At 37.6% G+C, this 21,142-nt stretch overlaps 1 protein-coding gene across 1 annotated transcript in view; it reads left to right on the top strand.

The window, feature by feature from the left end:
• Nucleotides 1-20,037, top strand: part of LOC137297030 (glucose-6-phosphate 1-dehydrogenase-like) — a 31,239-nt gene extending 11,202 nt beyond the window's left edge. Inside the window, exons 5-12 of the mRNA XM_067828980.1 lie at nucleotides 220-381; nucleotides 1,805-1,930; nucleotides 3,423-3,516; nucleotides 4,639-4,765; nucleotides 6,029-6,118; nucleotides 6,634-6,842; nucleotides 8,099-8,268; nucleotides 16,093-20,037. Of these exons, the coding sequence (XP_067685081.1) occupies nucleotides 220-381; nucleotides 1,805-1,930; nucleotides 3,423-3,516; nucleotides 4,639-4,765; nucleotides 6,029-6,118; nucleotides 6,634-6,842; nucleotides 8,099-8,268; nucleotides 16,093-16,180 (1,066 nt within the window). The 3' untranslated portion in view covers nucleotides 16,181-20,037. The remainder of the gene's footprint in view (nucleotides 1-219; nucleotides 382-1,804; nucleotides 1,931-3,422; nucleotides 3,517-4,638; nucleotides 4,766-6,028; nucleotides 6,119-6,633; nucleotides 6,843-8,098; nucleotides 8,269-16,092) is intronic.
• Nucleotides 20,038-21,142: the final 1,105 nt, after the last annotated feature.

The raw sequence follows: 21,142 nt of genomic DNA, 5'->3' as shown, positions 1-21,142 counted from the left end.
CATGGTACTGATGCTAAGAAAAGTAAAACCATACTCACTCACTCTTACCATGTACACAAGAGACAATGTCCTTTTGGATTACAATAAACTATGTTTATGACCCTTTTGTCATTTGCTGTATGCTTTAGTCAATATGAAATCTTGTTACAATGAACCTCAGTGGTCCCTTTGAGTTTGTTCTAACTCTAGTTTACTGTTTATTTCAATGAATACTTACAGAGACAAATGGACACGCATTATCGTAGAGAAGCCATTTGGACATGATCTGGACTCATCCAATCGTTTGTCAGCCCATCTGGCGGCCCTGTTCTCTGAGGAGCAACTGTACAGAATTGACCACTATCTTGGCAAAGAAATGGTGCAGAATCTTATGGTTCTCAGGTGAGACATTTTTATTGCTACCAGTCAGTCTCGCTGGTCCAAAACACTTATTTCTCAGGAGCTTGTGTTGGTGTTGCAGGACATGTGTGATGTGTGTCATTATTATGGTGGCCACTTTGATCTGTATATGAACGACAGTGATTGCCTATCTGCTTGCAAACAAGGAAAAGTTGAGCACCAACCTGACAACTGACACATATTAGCATGTATTACTATGAGTGCTGCCCGCTCGTGCTTCCCATTGTGAGTGAAGGAGCCCCAGGTTGTTTGTGAGCAATTACAGTGCAGTGAAGTGCCCACCAACCATGTCAGTGTCTTATGAGCAAGGTGTGTGCAACTTTGCGCAGAATCAATTTCATCATCAGGCACTGCATGTGCACTAGCCTACGTCTGCTCACCCCTTCACAAACTAAATGGGTTTCTCATTGCCTCGCACTGTCTACTTCGTGTACATGCGTTCACTTTGTCGGTCTAACTTAGTTCTCAGGTTGTACAACAAATGTTCAGAATTGGCTTTATCATGAGTTGAAATTGCCTCGACAACTGGGTCATTTGCTGAAAAAACACAAAGCATAGTAAATGATAATAAATAATGTTCTATATCTACATGTCTGCATCAGCATGATATGTTTTGTCCAGTTCAGTGTTATCATATTCATCTTGTGACGACTGGGTTAGAATTGATCTTCTGCATCTCATGTTTATCCTCAGAGGCAGAAAATCAGATTGGGTGGTCAGACTTGCTAACCTCCTGCCATTGTATCAACAGATTGATACTCATGATGTTGATCACTGGATTGTCTGGTCCAGACGTGATTATTTACAGACAGCTGCACATAGCTCAGTGTTTTAAGAGCAAACAAACATTTATTAGCTGAGCTTTCTGGACTGGACAAGATCTTACTGTCATTTTTTTTACCAGTAGCTACAGTCACATGAGGGGAAGGGGGGGTAGCCTTGTGTTAAAGTGTTTGCTTGTCATGCCAAAGATCTGGGTTTGATTCCCCTCATGGGTTCAATGTATGAAGCCCATTTCTGGTGTCTCCCCATCGTGATATTGCTGGAATATTGCTAAAAGCGGTGTTAAACCATACTTAAACCTTACTCCCTCATTCACTCACATTACCTGACCTTTGATCTTTCACCTGTGTTCACAAAGTTTGAACTGAAAGTGTAATGAAAATAAATAATTTATTCAGTTAGTTGTGGGCACATAGTAAATGTGCCAGAATGAAAATTTTGAACTTCGGCATGTGTGTTCTCCCATATGATAACATAATGTGTAATTCAGTAAAATTGTCGATTTTGTTAAAGCAACTTTGTTCAGTTGCAGTGTTGTTCACATGTGAAACTGTTGACACTATATATTTGAAGGTGAGCTACGGTGTAGTGTCAACCAACTGACATGAATACTATTTTATAGGTTTGGGAACCGTATATTCAGCCCCGTCTGGAACAGGGACAATGTTGCCAGTGTTGTCATAAGTTTCAAGGAGCCATTTGGCACTCAAGGAAGAGGGGGATATTTTGACCAGTTTGGAATCATCAGGTGAGACAGACAACCAGTGTTTCTTTGAGTGTCTTTTTAGAATTTGGGATGTACAATGTATAATAAACTTTATGGATAACAACTTCTTTTATTCTTTTATTCTTGAGAGTGACATGTACCGTTGTCTAGCACTGACGGTAAAAGAATCTGTACTGAAACATTTCTCTCATAAATGAAAGAGGTTCTTATCCATAAAGGTTGTTCTATAATATGCAGTGTTTCTTTTAACTAAAACCAACAACAAATGCCACAATTAGATTTGTATTCATGAACTTTAATTTTGACAGCAAAGAAAAATAGAATAATTGAACATTTTACTCATGAATAGATAGAACTTTCATTTTTACCGATCTGCCATTTAAAACGAAAATGCATACATGAAACACATCATCAACTTCAGAGTATGACAAATGTTCATTATCAAACATCGGAAGCAGTACTGCGATATTTATGCACAGTGTGCACCGAGTTGACTGAGTCTTTGTTGCAATTATGTGAGTTTAGTGATGACTTAGTGACCAACTAAAGCTCTGTTGAGCATTTTTGTAAATGTTTGTGAGTGAAAGTGCACAACTGGAGATCTGTCCTTACAAAATGATGTCAAACTGATGAATGTAAGCAGTTTCACCAAAAATTACCAAGTAGCAAGTTGGTTTTCTTTTTTTTCAGGTAGCAAAATTTCATTTTAAATTGCAAATTCAAAACCTTAATTTAAAAACCTTTTTTGACTTAGCTAGATTTTTACTCATATTTGAGAAAACGCAGGAAATGCAATTCCCAAAATGAACTGATATCGTTTTTGAACACAGTTGACAATTTGAGTTTGGAGGGTAGATTGCTTAATTTTGTATGTTTTTTTTTTTTTCATTTTCTGAATATAGTTAAGTTATAGATTGAACAATTCCAAAATTTATATGAAAACTGAAGTTTGTTTCGAGAAATGAGGGCTGGTCCATATTGATCTTGAGTCCATGGACTGGGTTTATAGTTTGTCAAGTTTTCCTAATGCATGGATTGTTGATCATAGTATCAACCCTTGCATTATAGGGTGTAGAATCTGTTTAAACAGTTGTCATAGTGGAGAATATTGCTACCATGTGCATTAAGAAGCAAAACATCAGCATCTGCTTTTGGTAAACTCATGTGATGTCCAGTTACTCTTCTTTGAGAAGCATATAGAAGTTGGAGTTCTAGATAAGAATAAGATATGAAGCTGAAAATCATCTTGATGAAGAGCAACACAACTGCTGCTATCCACATATCTTATCCTTAGTCCAGTTTCCAGAGTTATAGTTCAGGATGTCACTTTATACTCCAAGAAATCTGCTGACTCAGGTTTTTTCAATGTTTATGTGTGGACTTGACCAGCCTGTAGCCAGATCAAACCCAAGGACATACAAACTTTCAGAAATAGTGTTGCTGAAATATCTTTTTGTACATTTGGTCACATATGGTTTTACAATGGAGCCTGTTTTGATACTTCCCTTTACAGAGATGTGATGCAGAACCACTTACTCCAGATCCTGACATTGGTTGCCATGGAGAAACCACCTTCAACAGCAGCTGAAGACATCCGAAATGAGAAGGTAGATGGAGCAATTGGTTGTACATGTTTAATATGATAATGTGGATAGCAGAATACATTTGTTGTAGACACTACCCACCTTCAGAACAAGGATGATTACAAATGTAAAGTGACATAAACTACCCCCAAGAAGATCAATTTTTTACTTCTTGATCAACCAATGCTAGTCACAAGAGGTGACAAACAGGACTGGGGTCAGGCTTATTGCCGGTTGATGTTTATCATCCTAATACAGTTATGTTGATCAGTGGGCTAGCCAGACCAGAGGGCTAGTTAGATGTAAAACTTGCCAGCCCTGACCGAAACTTCCTTGCCTGCCAATAATTAAGGTTTGACAAGCAACAGCACTTACCATCCAATTAGAATTCATCATTTATTTTTATGAGTGAATTAATAATGAATCATTATCCTGAAATGTGTATTGAACATCGTCATATGCATGTCTAAATTATAACCTGACCATCAGACAAGTGAATTAGAGAAATTGTGTGTCCATTTTGAAAATAACATGTCCCAGGAGGTCAGGCAGGCAGGTATTTGGACCGCTGGTTTTTTTTTATCAAACTCAATACAAATGTCAAGAACTAAGGTATGAAGCTTTGCATCCAGCATGGGTAATGTTCCATCTTAATGAGGGGGCAGGAGGGTAGCCAAGTGGTTAAAGTGTTTGCTTGTCATGCCTGGTTTTGGTTCCCCACATGGATACAATGTGTGAAATCCATTTCTAGTGCCCCCAGCTGTGATATTTGTGGAATATTGCTAAAAGTGGCATAAATTGACTCATTTTAATAGCAGAGCATAAAATGTATGTTTTATGCAATATTATGTGGGGCACTGAGGTAGCCTTGTGGTTAAAGTGTTAGCTTGTCATGCTGAAGACCTGGGATTTGTTTCCCCCATGGGTACAATATGTGAAGCCCATTTCTAGTAATCCCTGTCATGATATTTCTGGAGTATTGCAAAAAGCTGCGTAAAACTAAATTCAATCAATCATTCATTCATTCATTCATTCATTCATTCATTCATTCATTTTGTGTTTTACTTCTGGTTACCTGACTGTTTGAAACCCATTTCTGGAGTCCCCTGCCATGGTATTGCTGAAGTATTGCTTATTTTTGTGTAGGTAAAGGTATTACGAAGCATCCAGCCGATAAAGATGGATGAGGTAGTGCTTGGCCAGTATGTGGGCAAGAAGGATGGCAAGGGAGAAGAGAAGGATGGGTACCTTGATGATCCCACCGTCCCCAAGGGTAGGTACCTTTGTGGCTGTGTTCACCAGGGCTGGTTAGCTGGACTGGCAATGAGTAAGCATGAGGACTGGCAGAAATTCTGTGTTACAATATACTGCAGCTTCAGGATGAACATACGTTTATGGCAGTTGTCTGGCAATACTCATTCACATGAATTTTCTGTCGCAGTTAGCTGGTAATAAGGTTATATGGCCAACCATTAGAGAACTACAGGAGAAGCTTGAGTTTATTGATGAGAGAAGAAGAAACTCTTGAAAACAAGGGTCTTAGATGTTTGTGCATCTCTACTTGGACAAGAATGTCAGTGACAACTTCGATAGATTTCAACTTAAAGATTTTTGTGATTGTTTTATGTTTTAGTCACTGTAAAATCCTTTTTGGAATTGGTCTTCAGCCACTCATGCTTGTTGCAAGAGGTAACTAGCGGGATCAGGTTGTTAGACTCGCTGATTTGGTTGACACATGTCATCGTATCCCTACTGTGTAGATTGGCCCCCATGATGTTGATCACTGGATTGTCAGGGCCAGATTTGATTATTTACAGACCACCAGCATATAGCTGTAACATTGCTGATTGTATCATTAAACAACAAACAATCAGAGCAATCCAGCTGTGCAGTGCATGACTTGCATGTTGCATACATATGCCATAATCTACACTCGAGAGGGGAACTTCTGGAATAAATTGTTTATTCAGTTGCAACTACTGCTGACTATAGATATAGATTGTAAAACTCGATAATCGTTAACATAATACCAATTGATTATTGATAAATATCTGAGATGGAACTAGACGGAGTAAAAATGCTGAAAATGTCTGAGAGGTGACATGTTTTTGCATGAATAAATGGACCATTCACTAAACAACATCTTGAACACAATGTAGAAGCAGATCATGGATAAAGTCATAAATTAGCATTTTTTGTGACAAAATTAAAACTCTTTTTCTGTCACTAAAGTTACTTAAAGTATTATCTATAACAAATTTCGTATCGAATAATAGATTTAATTTATCATTAATAATCTTTACCATCAACAATATTTCTAAGTATTAGTCATTTTAGCCAGCCCAAGTTGTAACCCTTATTTAAAGCATTGACTGTGGGCCCAGAATTAACTCTGATTATTATCATTTTTCCCCCAAGGGCATTTGTTCACAGAGAACCTATATGTCAGACAGTAATGTGGGCAGGTAAAGCTGTCCTGTGTATTGTGTTCACCAGGAAGTATATATCCTCTGATACAACTGTTTAATGGCTTCAGGTTCAGTGACTCCAACATTTGCCACTGCTGTGTTGTTTGTGAGGAATGAAAGGTGGGATGGTGTGCCATTCATACTCAGGTGTGGTAAAGGTGAGCAATTCAGTTTTAATCAATAACGGTGTATGTTGGTGCATGTTATCATTTATCCATCAACAGGTCAGTTGGGCTGTTTTATTTCCTGCCATGCTGTTCATTTGTGGAATTGATTGGAAATGTGAAAGTGGTCGTTGGAGCTAATGTGATTCATGACCTGAAACAAACGGATGGTCAGTGAAGGGTATAAGAGCTATCACAGTTCCAGCATAGAAATCCCCCCATGGTGGATGAGCGAATATCAGTTTAACTGATCTACCGCTGTCGAATGACATAACTGAAATACTGTTCAGAGTGAAGTTATTTACTCACTCACTCACTCACTCACTTACTCACTCACTGTTACCTTGTACACCCACCCACCCATATCTATTGTTCTAGAAATGCTTAAATAATTTTGATATGTAATAATATATGTGACGCATAATGAATAGAAATTGGCAAATAGTTGAAAAAGCAAATAATGTAACTTAAGATTTCCTATGCGCTAATGACGTGTTATCTTAATGCAGCCCTGAATGAGCGCAAGGCAGAGGTCCGTATTCAGTTCAGCGATGTAGCTGGAGATATTTTCCCTGCTGGTGAAGTGAAGCGCAATGAGCTGGTGATCCGCGTCCAGCCAAATGAGGCTGTGTATATGAAGATGATGACCAAGACCCCTGGAATGGCCATTGAATGTGAAGAATCTGAACTTGACCTTTCGTACGGAAGCCGCTACAAGGTGAGTTGAAACGTAATTTGATAGCACCTACAGACATTAGACATCCTTGATGTTTCATGTTCTGGTTCATGTGGGGTAGCTTTGTGGGTAAAGCATTCGCTTGTTATACCAAAGACCCAGGTTCAGTCCCTCACATGGGTACAATATGTAAAGCTTATTCTGGTGCACAGTGTCATGATATCGATGGAATATTGCTAAAAGTGGCATAAAATCATACTGACTCACTCACTCTTTCTTGTTTCATGTAGATTTGTCATTGTACCGGTAGAAATCCAACAAATCATCTCAAATCAAGGAAACATTTGTTTGTGCTTTTCAGCATTATGTTGTATTGTGATACCAAGAAACATATTCATTGTAGTTGAGCTGTCCAATTTAGACATTGTGGCCATCATTGAAATATGTTTTGATGTATGTTTCATGTGGGATGAAGGGCGCAAATTTCATTAGTATAGCATCTTGAGAGTAGCTAAATCAAAGTTTCTGGACAATACATCTTTGGTTTTGGTCTTGCTTTCACAATTATATGTAACAAGACACCAGTGTATGCTGTACGATATTGCCATGTACAGGGCCTGTATTGAACTGGGCCTGGATTTTCAAAGCTCTCAAAGCACTTGTAAGTTGATGTTAATGTTTGACATTTACAACAAATTTCTAGGCCTAGTAGCTTATACTGCACCAGTTTGAATCCAAATGGGTAGTGGACACTCACTATTGTTATCAAGCCTGTATTCACCCAATCATGCACTGTTAGCTGCCTCGTTATGTTTATTGTAGACCACAATCACCCCCACCACCCCTGGCATTTACAACCAAATTTTACGCCTAGCACTGCACCAGTTTGAATCCAAATGGGTAGTGGACACTCACTATTGTTATCAAGCCTGTATTCACCCAATCATGCACTGTTAGCTGCCTCGTTATGTTTATTGTAGACCACAATCACCCCCACCACCCCTGGCATTTACAACCAAATTTTACGCCTAGTACTGCACCAGTTTGAATCCAAATGGGTAGTGGACACTCACTATTGTTATCAAGCCTGTATTCACCCAATCATGCACTGTTAGCTGGCTAGTTATGTTTATTGTAGACCACAATCATGCCCACCCTTCCTTCCCCTTGTGATACTTAGAAACAATGCATTTGCCCCAATGAAAAACAGTACAGATATACAGAATCAAGTAAAGATCCAAAACAAGTAGAATTTGTAGTCTCCTGACAAACTATCAACAGTTGCACTTGCATTCCAGGATGTGAAGCTCCCTGATGCCTATGAGCGTCTGATCCTGGATGTCTTCATGGGATCCCAGATCCACTTTGTCCGATCTGACGAGCTGTCTGAGGCGTGGAGGATATTCACACCACTTCTGCACCAGGTGGACAAGGAAAAACCCAAACCAATCCCATACGTCTATGGCAGGTCAGTGCGCCGTTGGTTGATAAAACACAGAAATAAACTCCACAGATATATACATATCTGGAAGAAGACATTGTTGATCATGGCCTTGCAAATTATACCAATTTGATAACTGTTAGAGCTGTAGATTACCTATGTTATTATTAAAGGAAACATTTTAGAATCAAACAAATAGAAGCACATGAGAAACAAGTGGTGTTACTGTGTTTGATAAGTTTGGTGGAGATTATTTCTGAGTCTCTATGCTTGAATTTCATAGCTAATACTCTTGCTTTTGTGAATAACTCAGTTTGAGTATGTTAATCAGGGGTTAAATGACACTCACATGTGGACAAATCCCATTAACAGTTAGTGAAAGTCCTTGGCTAAAAATGTATTTAAAAATATGTGTATAAATTGAGATAATTTAGCTGCAAAAAGGCCCTCCATATCAACGACACAAAACAATGAGTTTGAATGCACCTTGTAGCAATATTCGAGCCGTGGAGAAAAGCATGTCATATATTGTGCTTCAACCACCAGGAATTACCTGTAATGAAGTTTATTGTAGATATGCTTGACTAAGAGAAACTTTCCGGTTACTTAACCCCTGATGTTCCTTTGTTTATTGCATGTTTCTGGCTTCTGTTTACGTGTGTTGTTTTTTGTTTTGTATATTTACTATATTAATAATTGTAGTCAACTGATAGACATCCCTAGGTTTGGGACAGTTAATTCCATTCTCAGAATGGGTCCATACTAAGACCACGGCACTGACAAGACAATCCACACTTGTGGCTAGCCACACAATGTACTGTTAACAACAGGAATGGTAAAACACCTTGGTTAACTTCCAAGTCGCAGATATTGACAATGCAGTCTGACTTTGCACACATTCTGTCTGCCTTTCATATGTTTGAAGGGTGGTGGGGTAGCTTAGTGGGTGAAGCGTTCACCTGTTATGGCGCAGGGCGAGTTCGATTCCCCACATGACTATGTTACGTGAAGCCCACTTCAGGTGTCCCCCACTCTGATTTTGCTGGAGTATTGCTAGAAGCAGCATTAAACCAAACTCACGCCATATCTTTGTGTAAACTTGAGGACAGGTTCTGTTTGTGCATGATCACATTATGCGTGTATTGATACAGTTTTCATCAGGGCTGTGGGTTGTAACAATGTCTGTGTGTTATTTTGTACTCAACTCCGCAGCAGGTATCTTAGGATGGTCTGCTAACACGAGTGGGGTACATGGTTTGTAGAATAGGATTAGGATCCATCCTTCCCTAATTTGCATGTAAGTTTGTAACATCTTAAAAACAGTGTCATCAGCTGATGGTAACACGAGATATGCTTGTAGAGTATGAGATGATGTTGGTGAAACATTGGTATATACATTATAAATTACTGTATAACTGAAGGCCATGCTGTATATATTTGGTGTAGCTTTCAGTGACAGCTGCTCTGAAGAACAAAAAGTAGGAAATTCAAATTTTCCGTGTTCTCATTTTTCATTCCCACATGTATGTCATATCAGTTTTTCAGATGAAAACAACTGATAAAATTTATGTTGACAACTAATTTTCAAGAAGTATGAAATTCATGAGCATAAAGGCCACCGACAGTGTTAAATATATGTGAGGATTTATGTGCACAAAAATAACTTTCTAAGAATTATTTCATCAAGTGCAAAAAATGTCTGCAAAAAATGGCTTTTTTGTTACTTGATGTTGAAATTAAATGAATTTTACCCAGTATCTTAGATCTGATGTAGCTGTGACTGTGGGTTTAACATGAAGATATTAGGAAAAGCAACCTAATGTTTGCATTTGGTTGAATTGTTTCAAGAATGCGATTTTGAGTGAAAGCTTTTTGTAGCATGCTGTTTTTGATGTACTGACAGTAGTGCTCTCCATTTTGAATAGATAGTGCAAGACTGATAGCATAGAACCATGGCATGAATAGAATCTCTTCCATAACAATCTTAGTGAATCATTTAACTTGCTTCTTTGAAGATGTTGTTATTTTTAAGGCTTAAAGATAAGCCTTACAAAGGTTACCAATTTGAATCAGTGATTGATTTGGTTTGTTGCATGTCATTTACTGGAACATAGCAAAATTATCCAACCCTGATTTGTCTGACATGATGGCCAAGTCATCTAAGGTGCTGCAATCATCGTGCAGAGTTACATGCCTTGTGCATGGCAGAGTTCAAAACACAATGGGCTGTGATTATGTTTCTATGTTTGTCAGCTCCATGACTAAGCTTCAAGTAAAGACTCTCAGAGACTTTCATCAATTCAGGCTTTCCTTCTCCTGAAGTACTGTGACACAGTTATACTACTATTGAAAAGATGGTGTTACTCTGACACCCGATTTTTAGTCTAGCGGGTAAAGCATTCACTCATCACACCAAAGAGCTCGGTTCGATTCTCCACTTGTGTACAATATGTGGAGCCCATTTCTGATGTTCCCCTATGTGTTATTGCTGGAATATTGCTAAAAGCGATGTAAAAGAATAGTTCATTTTGCTGGAATATTGCTTTTTAAAAGTGGTGTAAAAGAATAGTTAATCTTCTGCTCACCTCTCCCGTGAGGCGACTGTGTCACAAGTCAGTCACCGTTAACTTTTGGTCTAATGTTGGAGTGGAAATTAAACTGAATTTTTTGGTTTTTTTGAATTGAAAATAATGTTGATAGGAACAGAACAAGCTTAAATTTGAATTTAATTCTAAATGGTATTTGAATGGTAATGTTCTTTAGAATATCTTGGGAAAAATCATACTTCTGTCATTCTGGGCAGTAATTAAAATGCCCAAAATTTTGTTTTGTCTGCATTCTTTTATCATAAATAATATAAAAGGCACGAACAGAGTTTGTGATGATGATGTTATCGATTTTAGCATGATGGAGAGACACTGTTGTGGTATTGTGTCATGGAGAAGTCCCAGTACTGAATGTGTACCCTTTAGGATGAGATACACCTGTGAAGGTCCCGGGGTAGAATAGGCCTTCAGCAACACATGCTTGCCATAAAAGGCGACTATGCTTGTCATAAGAGGCGACTAACGGGATCGGGTGGACAGGCTCGCTGACTTGGTTGACACATTTCATCGGTTCCCAATTGTGCAGATCGATGCTCATGTTGTTGGACCTTCTGGTCCAGCCTCGATCAGTTACAGACGGCCACCATATAGCTGGTGCAGCGGCTGTGTGCGGCGTAAAATAAAACTCACTCACTCACTAGGATGAGATAACCTTCTAGTGCTTGTGTGTTGGCTAATGTTGTGCCCTTATTCCATTTTCAGTTTCCCACATGCATATATTATTAGCCTGTGTTAAACACCATTGCTCATATCCAGGGTTTGCTGTGTCATAGAAATATGCAATCTGTGGTGAAAACATTCAGGTGAATTTTTCAGTGGAGTCAATTTGATGCAGTGTCATGTTAACTGATTCTCACAACATAAACACCTGTACACAAATAGACGTAGTTAAAAACAAAATGCAAACTCTACAATTCCTAGTCATCCTTGGAAATCTTGCTGAGTCATTGATTTGGTTATCACTGGGAAATGTCTAAATATAAATGTAACAGCTGGTACAAATCATGTCAGTAACAATTACTCTGATTGGCTGTAAATTTTCTGATGACCAGTGGGACTGTAGGTTACTTTAACACGTACACATGCGTAATCTCGTAGATACTGGCTGCTGTTGAATTAGGTCAGCATAACTGTGCAATACTGTGGCATCCAAAACAAAGTGACTTGTCATCATTCTCAAACATGATGGAAGATCAATATGCAATATCACATGCTAACATGGATATGATTCGTTATTGTTTCTTAGTCAGTGAATTGATTTTCCACAGTGAGTTCTTTTCCTTTTTTCAAAGATGACCCACTATTATATGCTTTTGACTCTTATGAAGATAGGGAGGGATTCAGCATGACTCATATTTGGGAGCCCATGACAATCCCTGCATATCCAAATTTTTTCTAGCTCAGTTTGGACTTGTGTAAATATGATAACTAACTTAGGTTAGAAAACAACTATTCCACTTCACTAACCTGAGACTTACAAACTAATGGCTCTTACTAAGTTCAGTGTATGCCCCCTACCACTATTATATGAATGTTTGCCAACAGTTTGGCGCAATTCTTTTAGCCCAAGGCTCTTACGTGTTCATGACACCAAGGCTTATGAAGTTTCACATGTATTTGGACAAGTAATGTTTGAGGTTATGTAGAATCCCTGGATAAAGCTTGAATATCACCATAACTAGTACAAGGAGAGTTTATCCATGCTCAGTCACTCATGACAAGGCTGAGGGGAAATTCCAAGGCATAACAGGCCAGCACCCTGTTTGAAGACTGAAATTGGTGCTAATTGTGCATGACCTGACTGTTTCTGTACTTACACCAAGTTTTCAGGGCTAATATGAAATAGTCATGACAAGTCATAAATCATTGACTCCCCTATGATATTCCAGTATTATGATCCCAATGACTTGTCAGTTTTAGCACTGGTCTGAACTTCTAACAGTGTGTAAATGCATCAGTTCATTGCGATACCCTTTTCTGTTACAAGTGACCTGTAAAGATCCTGGAAAGAATTGGCCATCATTTACCCATGCTTGTTGTGAGAGACAACATTCTGTAACATTCACCTCTTGACATGCTGTGTACTGTCAGTTGAAGCTCTGTTCAACATGGGACACCTTCAGATCATTTTCAGTGAAGGTAGTGAGGTGATTAAAGCCAACTACAAGATTATGTGCAATTGTGGGACAAATAATATTGGAATTAAGTGGACCTACTGTCAGTTTCATGACTAATCTATTTCCCCAATGCAAGTTTGAGACCTTTTCGAGTCTTTTAGTTGCAGGTGCTTACATTTCCAATAAAAAGCAATACAGTCATTGACAAATTACCATGTGTATCTCATGCATCTCTAGGTAGTGCTGGAAAAAAACATAGAAGTCAGGTGTCCTTGTCATTATTCCAGTGTTTTGAGTCCAGTAGATTTAATAGGGATCATAGATTCAATACATAGCAGCAAGTCTAATGACCCAATGGCCTCTATTAATTTTGAACTGGCAAGATGAAAAGGTGTGGTTGCCAGTTGTTGGACCACAAATTTCACAGTGTACATAATGTCCCAATGTCTCTTTTTGATGAAGCATTTAATTCCTCCATTACATGAGATAATGAAGGCAGTGAAACACTCATGAAGATCAGTTTATGAACTGGTGCCTATTGATATTAAAGGCCAGTTTAAATTATATTTTTTCCTAATTAGTTCCACAAATCCTTAGCAGAATTTAGAATATTGTGCCATCCGCGATGACTTCTTTCTTTGTGAAAAAATACCAGTCAAACAAATAAATACACCATTTGTAAATCCCAATTCCACACACTGATTTGATAGCTAAAACACTCCTCTTGTATACAGACAGCCAGATAAGGCAGGAATAACCTCATTGAGTTGGAGAGATCACATTTGTAGGACTTGATCTTTCTAATTTGTGAGAGCTAGAGGGATTTGTTATCTTCTGATAACACTTATTGTATACTGCAGAGGTGGGACTCTTTAGGCAGCCATTTAACCAGTGTTGGCATTTTCTAGACTTTCTACATTGACACATATTGTTTACCAGACTGTGTTTTAGAATTACTGTCTGTCAGTTACTGTCACATGATGGTAAAGATGTATTATCTAGCCTCATGTAAGAATGTCGAGTTTTGATTGGTCCACATGACACTGATAAAATACCATGTACATCCATCACGATCCGCAAGCGGGAGTATAAAAGTTATGTAATCCCGCTACGAAAGTCATATCAAACCGCTACACCTTGGTGATGACGCGAAGTGAGAAAAGCGTGCATCGACAAGCCTTTAGTAACGTGCGGTGCATTGAGGTCAAACAATCTTCTGGTGTCAGCATGGCAGCAATTAAACGTGTTGTGTTGCATGTTGTTTTGTTTTAATTTAGTGAAAACTAAAGTTGTATTCCCCGAGCATCCTTACTCGGGACTGATAAAACCCCTCGACACAATGTGATAACTTAAAGAATGCAGTGAAGCTGACTTGTATACCAGGATGTCATGTTTGTGTTCTAGAGGCTCAACATTTAGGAACTGAACTCTCTTCACAACGTATGACCTTAAATTCAAGAAACATGCTGTAGCTGATTGTGTTTAGTTCTCCATTTTGTTGAAGTAGAGATTGCTTTGCCAGTAAATTTTGGCACAATACATATGTATTGGAATGCAGTATCTTGCAAACAATGCAACCATGAAGCAAAGTATTTATACGATAGTTACCATGCACTGGCAAATCCAAGGATGGGGGATTCAAGGGGTTCGAACCCAACCAAGCAGACCTAGTGATCCAAAATGCAGGTTGTTTTCACTATTTGGTTTGGCTGAATATAGGTTTGAGTCCATATGTTAAAAATTTATCTTGGCGATCATACTTTGAATGAGGTCTTAGTTGGAATTTAGATTTTGAGTTCATTTAGAAATTGGCTTTGAGGTCATAGTTTGAATTCAGCTTTGAGATCTTTGATGGTTTTTGTGAGAGAAGTTAAATGTTGTTTTGTACATCAGAGTCACTTTTAGAGATGTTCAACTCATGATAGTCTGAGTCCTTGAAAATGAGCAAGAGTGTGCAATTTGTTCAACCACTAGAACCAACGACAGAAAGATATCCTTTGTTCATGACACATGTCTCATACTTCACTGGGGTGAAACTGCAGTACACTTAAACATTTTGCTTTATCATAACTTTTTCCAAATGTCATCATAATTAGCTGTAGATTATGTTTCGACAAAAAGAAGTTTGTGAGTAATCTTCATGAAATTTTATTGCAGATTAATTTGGTGTACTTAGTTTACTGATGGTTTGTGGGGGGTCCATTTGTTTTTCAAAGGGAAGACTGCGTATGTTGAATTTTGATATGACTAAGTTTTGCAGTTTGACTGTCTGTCAAATTTGCAGTTACTACACTCCAGCAGCTGTGAATTATGCAGGTTTATTAACTATTTAACTGCAGATGCTCTGAGGTAGACTGTCTAGATTACCATAGGCCTTCAATAACCCAGCCCACAAAGATCCGGGTTACAGTTGATCTTCAGTAATCCATGCCCATAATAAGAGGTGACAAACACGATTGGGTGGTCAGGCTTGGCTGATCTTACTTTTAACCACTGGATTGTCTGGTCCAGACAATTTGGGGTTACACTTTATTAGTAATGTTGCTCAGTGTGGTAACAAACAAATCAAATAGACTGCTTTTGACACAGACAATCACATGGTTTGTAAATTAGTAACACCTGTTTATCCTGCCAAGAAGTGAAACAAGTTATTTAATTAAAAAAATAGGAAATGCATATCAAATGAACAAATCAATGCTCGCTCCATAGCACAATTATCCGCACATCTGGTTTGATACTGCATCTGAACATCACCTCTAAAGCGCAGGTAGTATGGATCAGTGATGGTGTTGCTCTTACATCACCCTGATCCTTAGGAATAAATCAAATAGGATTCCAACTCACGTCAAGAATATATTTGGTTATTCTTGATTGTCTCAGATCTTGGCCAAAGAAATTATTGTTCTGGTTCCTATTTGGATTTTGATTCAGTTCAGTATTCTTAAATAAGGCAGCATTATTTCTTGAATTGAACATCAGACCTCATTGTTTCCTTCTTTGACATATGTTCAGAGGTACCTCCCATTTATTGCAGAATGAATGTATGACAGAGCTAGGTTCACAGAAGCCAGATTTTTTCATTGTTGTATTTATTAGTTTCTAATGGCCTTATTTTCTGGTGATTTCAGTCGCGGTCCATCAGAAGCTGATGATCTTTTTGCCAAGAAGGGTTTCAAGTATACAGGCACATATCGTTGGAACAGTGACAAAAAATAATCACATTCCTAAAGAAGGATCTCATTTTTCTTTCACTTTGTCACTTTTGGATTCTGTCACTGTCCACATTTAATAAATTCTTTTATTCATTTGAAAGGTTATGACTTCAGAAGGATATGCAGAAATAGGTTGTTATTGCATAGTATTTGAAACTTTGAAAATATCTAATTTTGCAGATTATTAATACATTATGCTGAAACAATACAAGTAGAGTAACAGTAGAATATATGATTAAGAACTAACAAGATGTTCTTATTGTCTTTACTGCATGTAGACTTTCTTTTGCATCTGAGGGAGATATGATTGTAGATTCCACCAATTACTTTTGACGAGTGAGCTTCTCTTATTGAGAACACATAGAAAATTGTCATCAATGGATAAGTTCTTGTTGAAATTAACTGTGAGAGTTTTATTAGAAGTGAGAGAATATATAATTTTGTTGTGTGAAAATCCGTTTGAAGTTTTCACGGATATTTATGAAGTTGATGAAATTTTGTAACAGCACTGCATTTCTATGAATAGAAATTAAAATATATACATGTACTTACGAAAATGATGAGTAATTTTCATCTTTTATGTAGACATTCTCAACAGAATTGTCAGGAAAGCAGGGCTTAGTAACAGGGTATAAGGCTTGTTAATCCAGACTACTATTCTTGTATGAAGTCTTTCAGATTGACATGACTACATGAACTGACACAAATGATGAGTCATGTTCATCTTGTATGTGAACATTCTCAACATAATTGTTTGGAAAGCAGGGTTTAGGTTTGGTAGGTCTGAGGTAACAGCCTTGAGTGAAAGGAATAAATGAGAACGGTCTACATTAACAGTCTTGTCAATCCAGACATTACTATTCCAGGGTGAAGCTCTGAGGTTAACACAAATGCATGTACTTAAGATAATGATGAGTAGTGTCAGTATGTATGTAGACATTCTTAATGGAATCGTCAGGAAAGCAGGGTTGAGGTCAGAAAGGTCCAGAGTTACAGGCTTGTGTCAAGAGAACAACAACCCATTCAGAAGTCATTACCATGTTGACAATATGAGTTGTACACTGGTCACGAGGTGGGTATAATTTTATGTACATCAACCAATGGGCCCCAAGGGATCAGTGAACAACGTATTTTGAACTGTTTAAAGCATGGGAATCGGATCATACATTTCAGGCAATCTGTGTGAATCAAACAATGCGAATCTTGCATCTTGCTGTTTTCCCCCCAAATATTGACTTAGTCAAGACGCAGCAATGTGATTCACCCTTCTTAATATTCACATTTACTTCATTTAAATGTTTTGTCAAAATATATTTATTGTAATGCAAGGTAAATTTTTACATAGCCATCACTAGATTTTTAGGACAACACAAGAAAAACCAATTTAGAGTTGTCTCCTTTCCACTGATTTGCATTTGCAAAGTATATGTAATTTCCATGCATCATGCATGATTCAATATTAGTCAAGATAAAGAAGTGCTACCATGAAGTATCGAATGAGTTGTCATTGGCAGTGTGTAAAATTGTAATATACCTCACTTGTAAGTGGGGTACAGTGAAAATAGTAGAAGAGTGCTTATCCAACCAGAAAACAACATTTATGTGTGAGGTCAGATCGTCACTAATGTTACCAGTTTGTCGTATAACAGTTGGTTGTCTGTGAATGTTGTACTGTGAACACCTAGATTGGTTGTTGATATAGATTATAGAAATCATAGATGTGACGGAGCAAAAATGCAGATAAAGCTGAAATAAAGCAGCATTATTCACATCACTGGTGAGTTGTGAAATATGCATGCATGGATTACTCACAAATTAGTACTCCGAACATACCTTAGTACCAGCCCATGAATATACACAAAACTTTGGGTTTAAGTGTTTAAGTTGAAACCATATTTCATCAAAAGTTTATGTTAAATGTTATTGATGATACAAAACTTTTTACATCAATAATCATTCATAATTATTCCCTATCACAATATTTCTAGTTAAGTCAGCCCTGCCAACACCACACATGTACATGATCTTGTCTCTTATTTTTCTCTCATTAAGGACAGCTGTGTCACACAAGCTCAGCTGGTCACTTATGACGTCTGCTTGATATTTAGAAACCTGTCTTCCTTGATTTAGTTCCAGTTTTGTATATAAGCATGATGTTATTGCAATTATTGTCTGATTCAGATGAGGATAAAATTGCACAAACATCAAAACATTAGTATTTCCCAGTTGGAATCTAAGATGACAAACACATAAAATACAATGCTCTCTGAATACATGTTACAAGATCTTGTGAACTTTCTCATCAGGGAATGGTTTTGCAAAAGAGTACTATTTAAGTCAGCATGTTCTCGGTGGTCAAAAGAAGACTCAATTATTTACTGACTGCCACCATATAGCTGGAATGTTGCTGAGTGTGGCGTAAAACTAAACTCACTGCAATCAAAAGATAAACATCTGCTCTTTTCTTCGATATACAAGATTTGACCGCTTACACTGCATTCAAGATAAGAATACATATCACTATATCAAACATTAGACTTGGTCTCATTTTAAACTTTGCCAGAGAAGTTTTTACCTTTATGTCAAAATTAAACTTTGGCCACATTATCAGTTTTGAGAATGTAACATATGAAAATGTCACCAGGCTTTGTGCAGTTGTAGATATCTTGTTTCTTTTATATGAAATATGTCCAGGTTATCGGTTCATATCAGCCATAAAAATGTAACTGCATACATCCAGTACCTTTTCATATCAAGCATGTGTTGCTTTTTGGTCATATCATGTTGTTGATCACTGGATTATCTGGACCAGACATATAGCCTCCACATAGCTGGAATATTGCTGAGAGCGGCGTAAAACTAAACTCACTCACTCTCTGGTCATATCATCATAAACATGTAAAATCATAATAGGTTTATACAATCCATGTTTTTTATAAAACCCAATACAGGAATGTCGTAGTGTTTGCATAATGGTGTGTCCATGATGGCATCAGTTGGTTGTTCTTCCATGTCAATCCTGTGCCAGTTTCCTGTGCATTATTGTTCATCACTATCACCCATTGTAACCAGTGGTTGGTGTTGAGAAGCTCTTGGTTAATACGAACACCAAGTGCACTGCTTCATATCGAATGTTGGCTGTGTGGTAGCCTTGTGGTTAAAGTGTTCTTGTCACATCAATGTGCCAGGTTCTATTCTCCACAAGGGTACACTGTGTGAAGCCATTTCCGCTTCCCCAGCCGTGATATTGCAAGAATACTGGTAAATGCAGCACAAAACTAAACTCACCCACGCATCAAGTATTGGTTGATAATTGTTAATACCAAATATTATTTACATTAATCAAATAACCAAATGCATTTTATTTTATGACATTTTTCCAGACATATTTATCACTTATTTTATATTTTACACATTACCTTTCTAGTTTTACTCAAATAATTGTTTATATATCCATATATTTCTTGTGATACAGATGTATGTAAGCATACTTTCAGGGAAGAAAGTCAGTTTCATGGCCAGGGAAGAAAGTCAGTTTCATGGCCTAGGAAGACAAGTTATCTAACAAAACATTGCTTGTGTTAATAGGTTTAGATTTTGAAAGCAGTTATACATTGTTACAGCTTTAATGCTATGTTAGAATATGTCACTGTAAATGGTTATTGAGGTATCTGTTACAAGAAATTATATACTGGTTACTGTGCTATGTGCTGTCCTTATATATATTGCATATTAACACTATTTTCTTTCTGTTCACATGTAATTCAGGTGTCAATAATCATCAAAACTGCTTTTGCTATTCCTACCTTGATAATCAACTGTGCATAATGAAGTTAGTTTTGAATAAAATCTATTTTCTAGAGCAAATGTTTGTTCATTTATTCACGTTAGTTTGAGGTTTTGTATCAAGCCAATGGCCTGCAAATGTATGTTTGAACACTTAGGCAGAAGTGGTCATTGTCACCACGGGTACTATAGACATGTACCCCAAGTACATTTCTATATTGTTAATTATTCATCATTATGTACAGGTATACTCCTTTCTTCCAAAATACAGTGGAATGCATCTCATACAACAGTAGATGGTTCTGATCAAGGAAAGATTGCAAAAGAAAAGGAAAAGACTTGTAGGATACATTTTTGTTTTCTGATTTTGGCGTTATAATTATGTTTCGATATATATGAATTATCCTTGTACATACTGTAGTATAGATGATTGCAATGACCTCTTCAGCAACAGCACCATCTATTAGCCTGACTTTTACATTTTAGAAATGCGGAGTTTGAGTAGCGTTTGTTCATTTGGGGATATATATCGTTCTTTTCCTCAGAGGTTTCTTGTAATATATTCCTACCAACCTCTGTTCTAATAAGGCTGTGTGAAGCCCATTTTCTGGTGTCCCCCGTCGTGGTATTGCTTGAATATTGCTAAAAGCGGCGTAAAACGTAACTCACTCACTCACTCACTCTAATAAGGCCCTTTGATGGTTCGAGTGTTGAGGATTTGTGATTGGGTGCAATCACATTTTGTTGTGCATTGATGCCAATCAGCAACATTGTTTCAAAAGTGATTATTTGCAAGGCCTTGGTAATTTCTGTATGCTTCAGGAAAACTAGAACATCTAGGTTGCGATGTGAAAATGATTTTTTTGTAGGTTGCGATGTGCAAATGTTTTTATCTATACTGAACTCAGTCGTGGCAGATAAGTGGCATCTCCATCGCCCTCGTTGACAACGCACAAGCTTGCATTAAATCTCTTGTGTGTTAAATGAACACAAGTCCCCAGCAGAGGAGGAATATTCGTGGCGCCACATTTACTTGTATTAGTCATCTAAGTGGATCTGTGTCAGTGGTGCAAGTGTTCTGAAATAATTCGTGTTACGATTTTTTGCTTCTTTGGGATTTTACCATAACCTGGAGGTCTTTGTATGAACCTTTGTGATTCATCACATTCTAATATTTAAT

The sequence above is a fragment of the Haliotis asinina genome, chromosome 9, assembly GCF_037392515.1.
Source record: "Haliotis asinina isolate JCU_RB_2024 chromosome 9, JCU_Hal_asi_v2, whole genome shotgun sequence".
Taxonomy (NCBI): Eukaryota; Metazoa; Mollusca; class Gastropoda; order Lepetellida; family Haliotidae; genus Haliotis; species Haliotis asinina.
The sequence above is the reverse complement of the archived record's forward strand: the minus strand, read 5'-3'. Positions and strand labels throughout refer to the sequence as shown.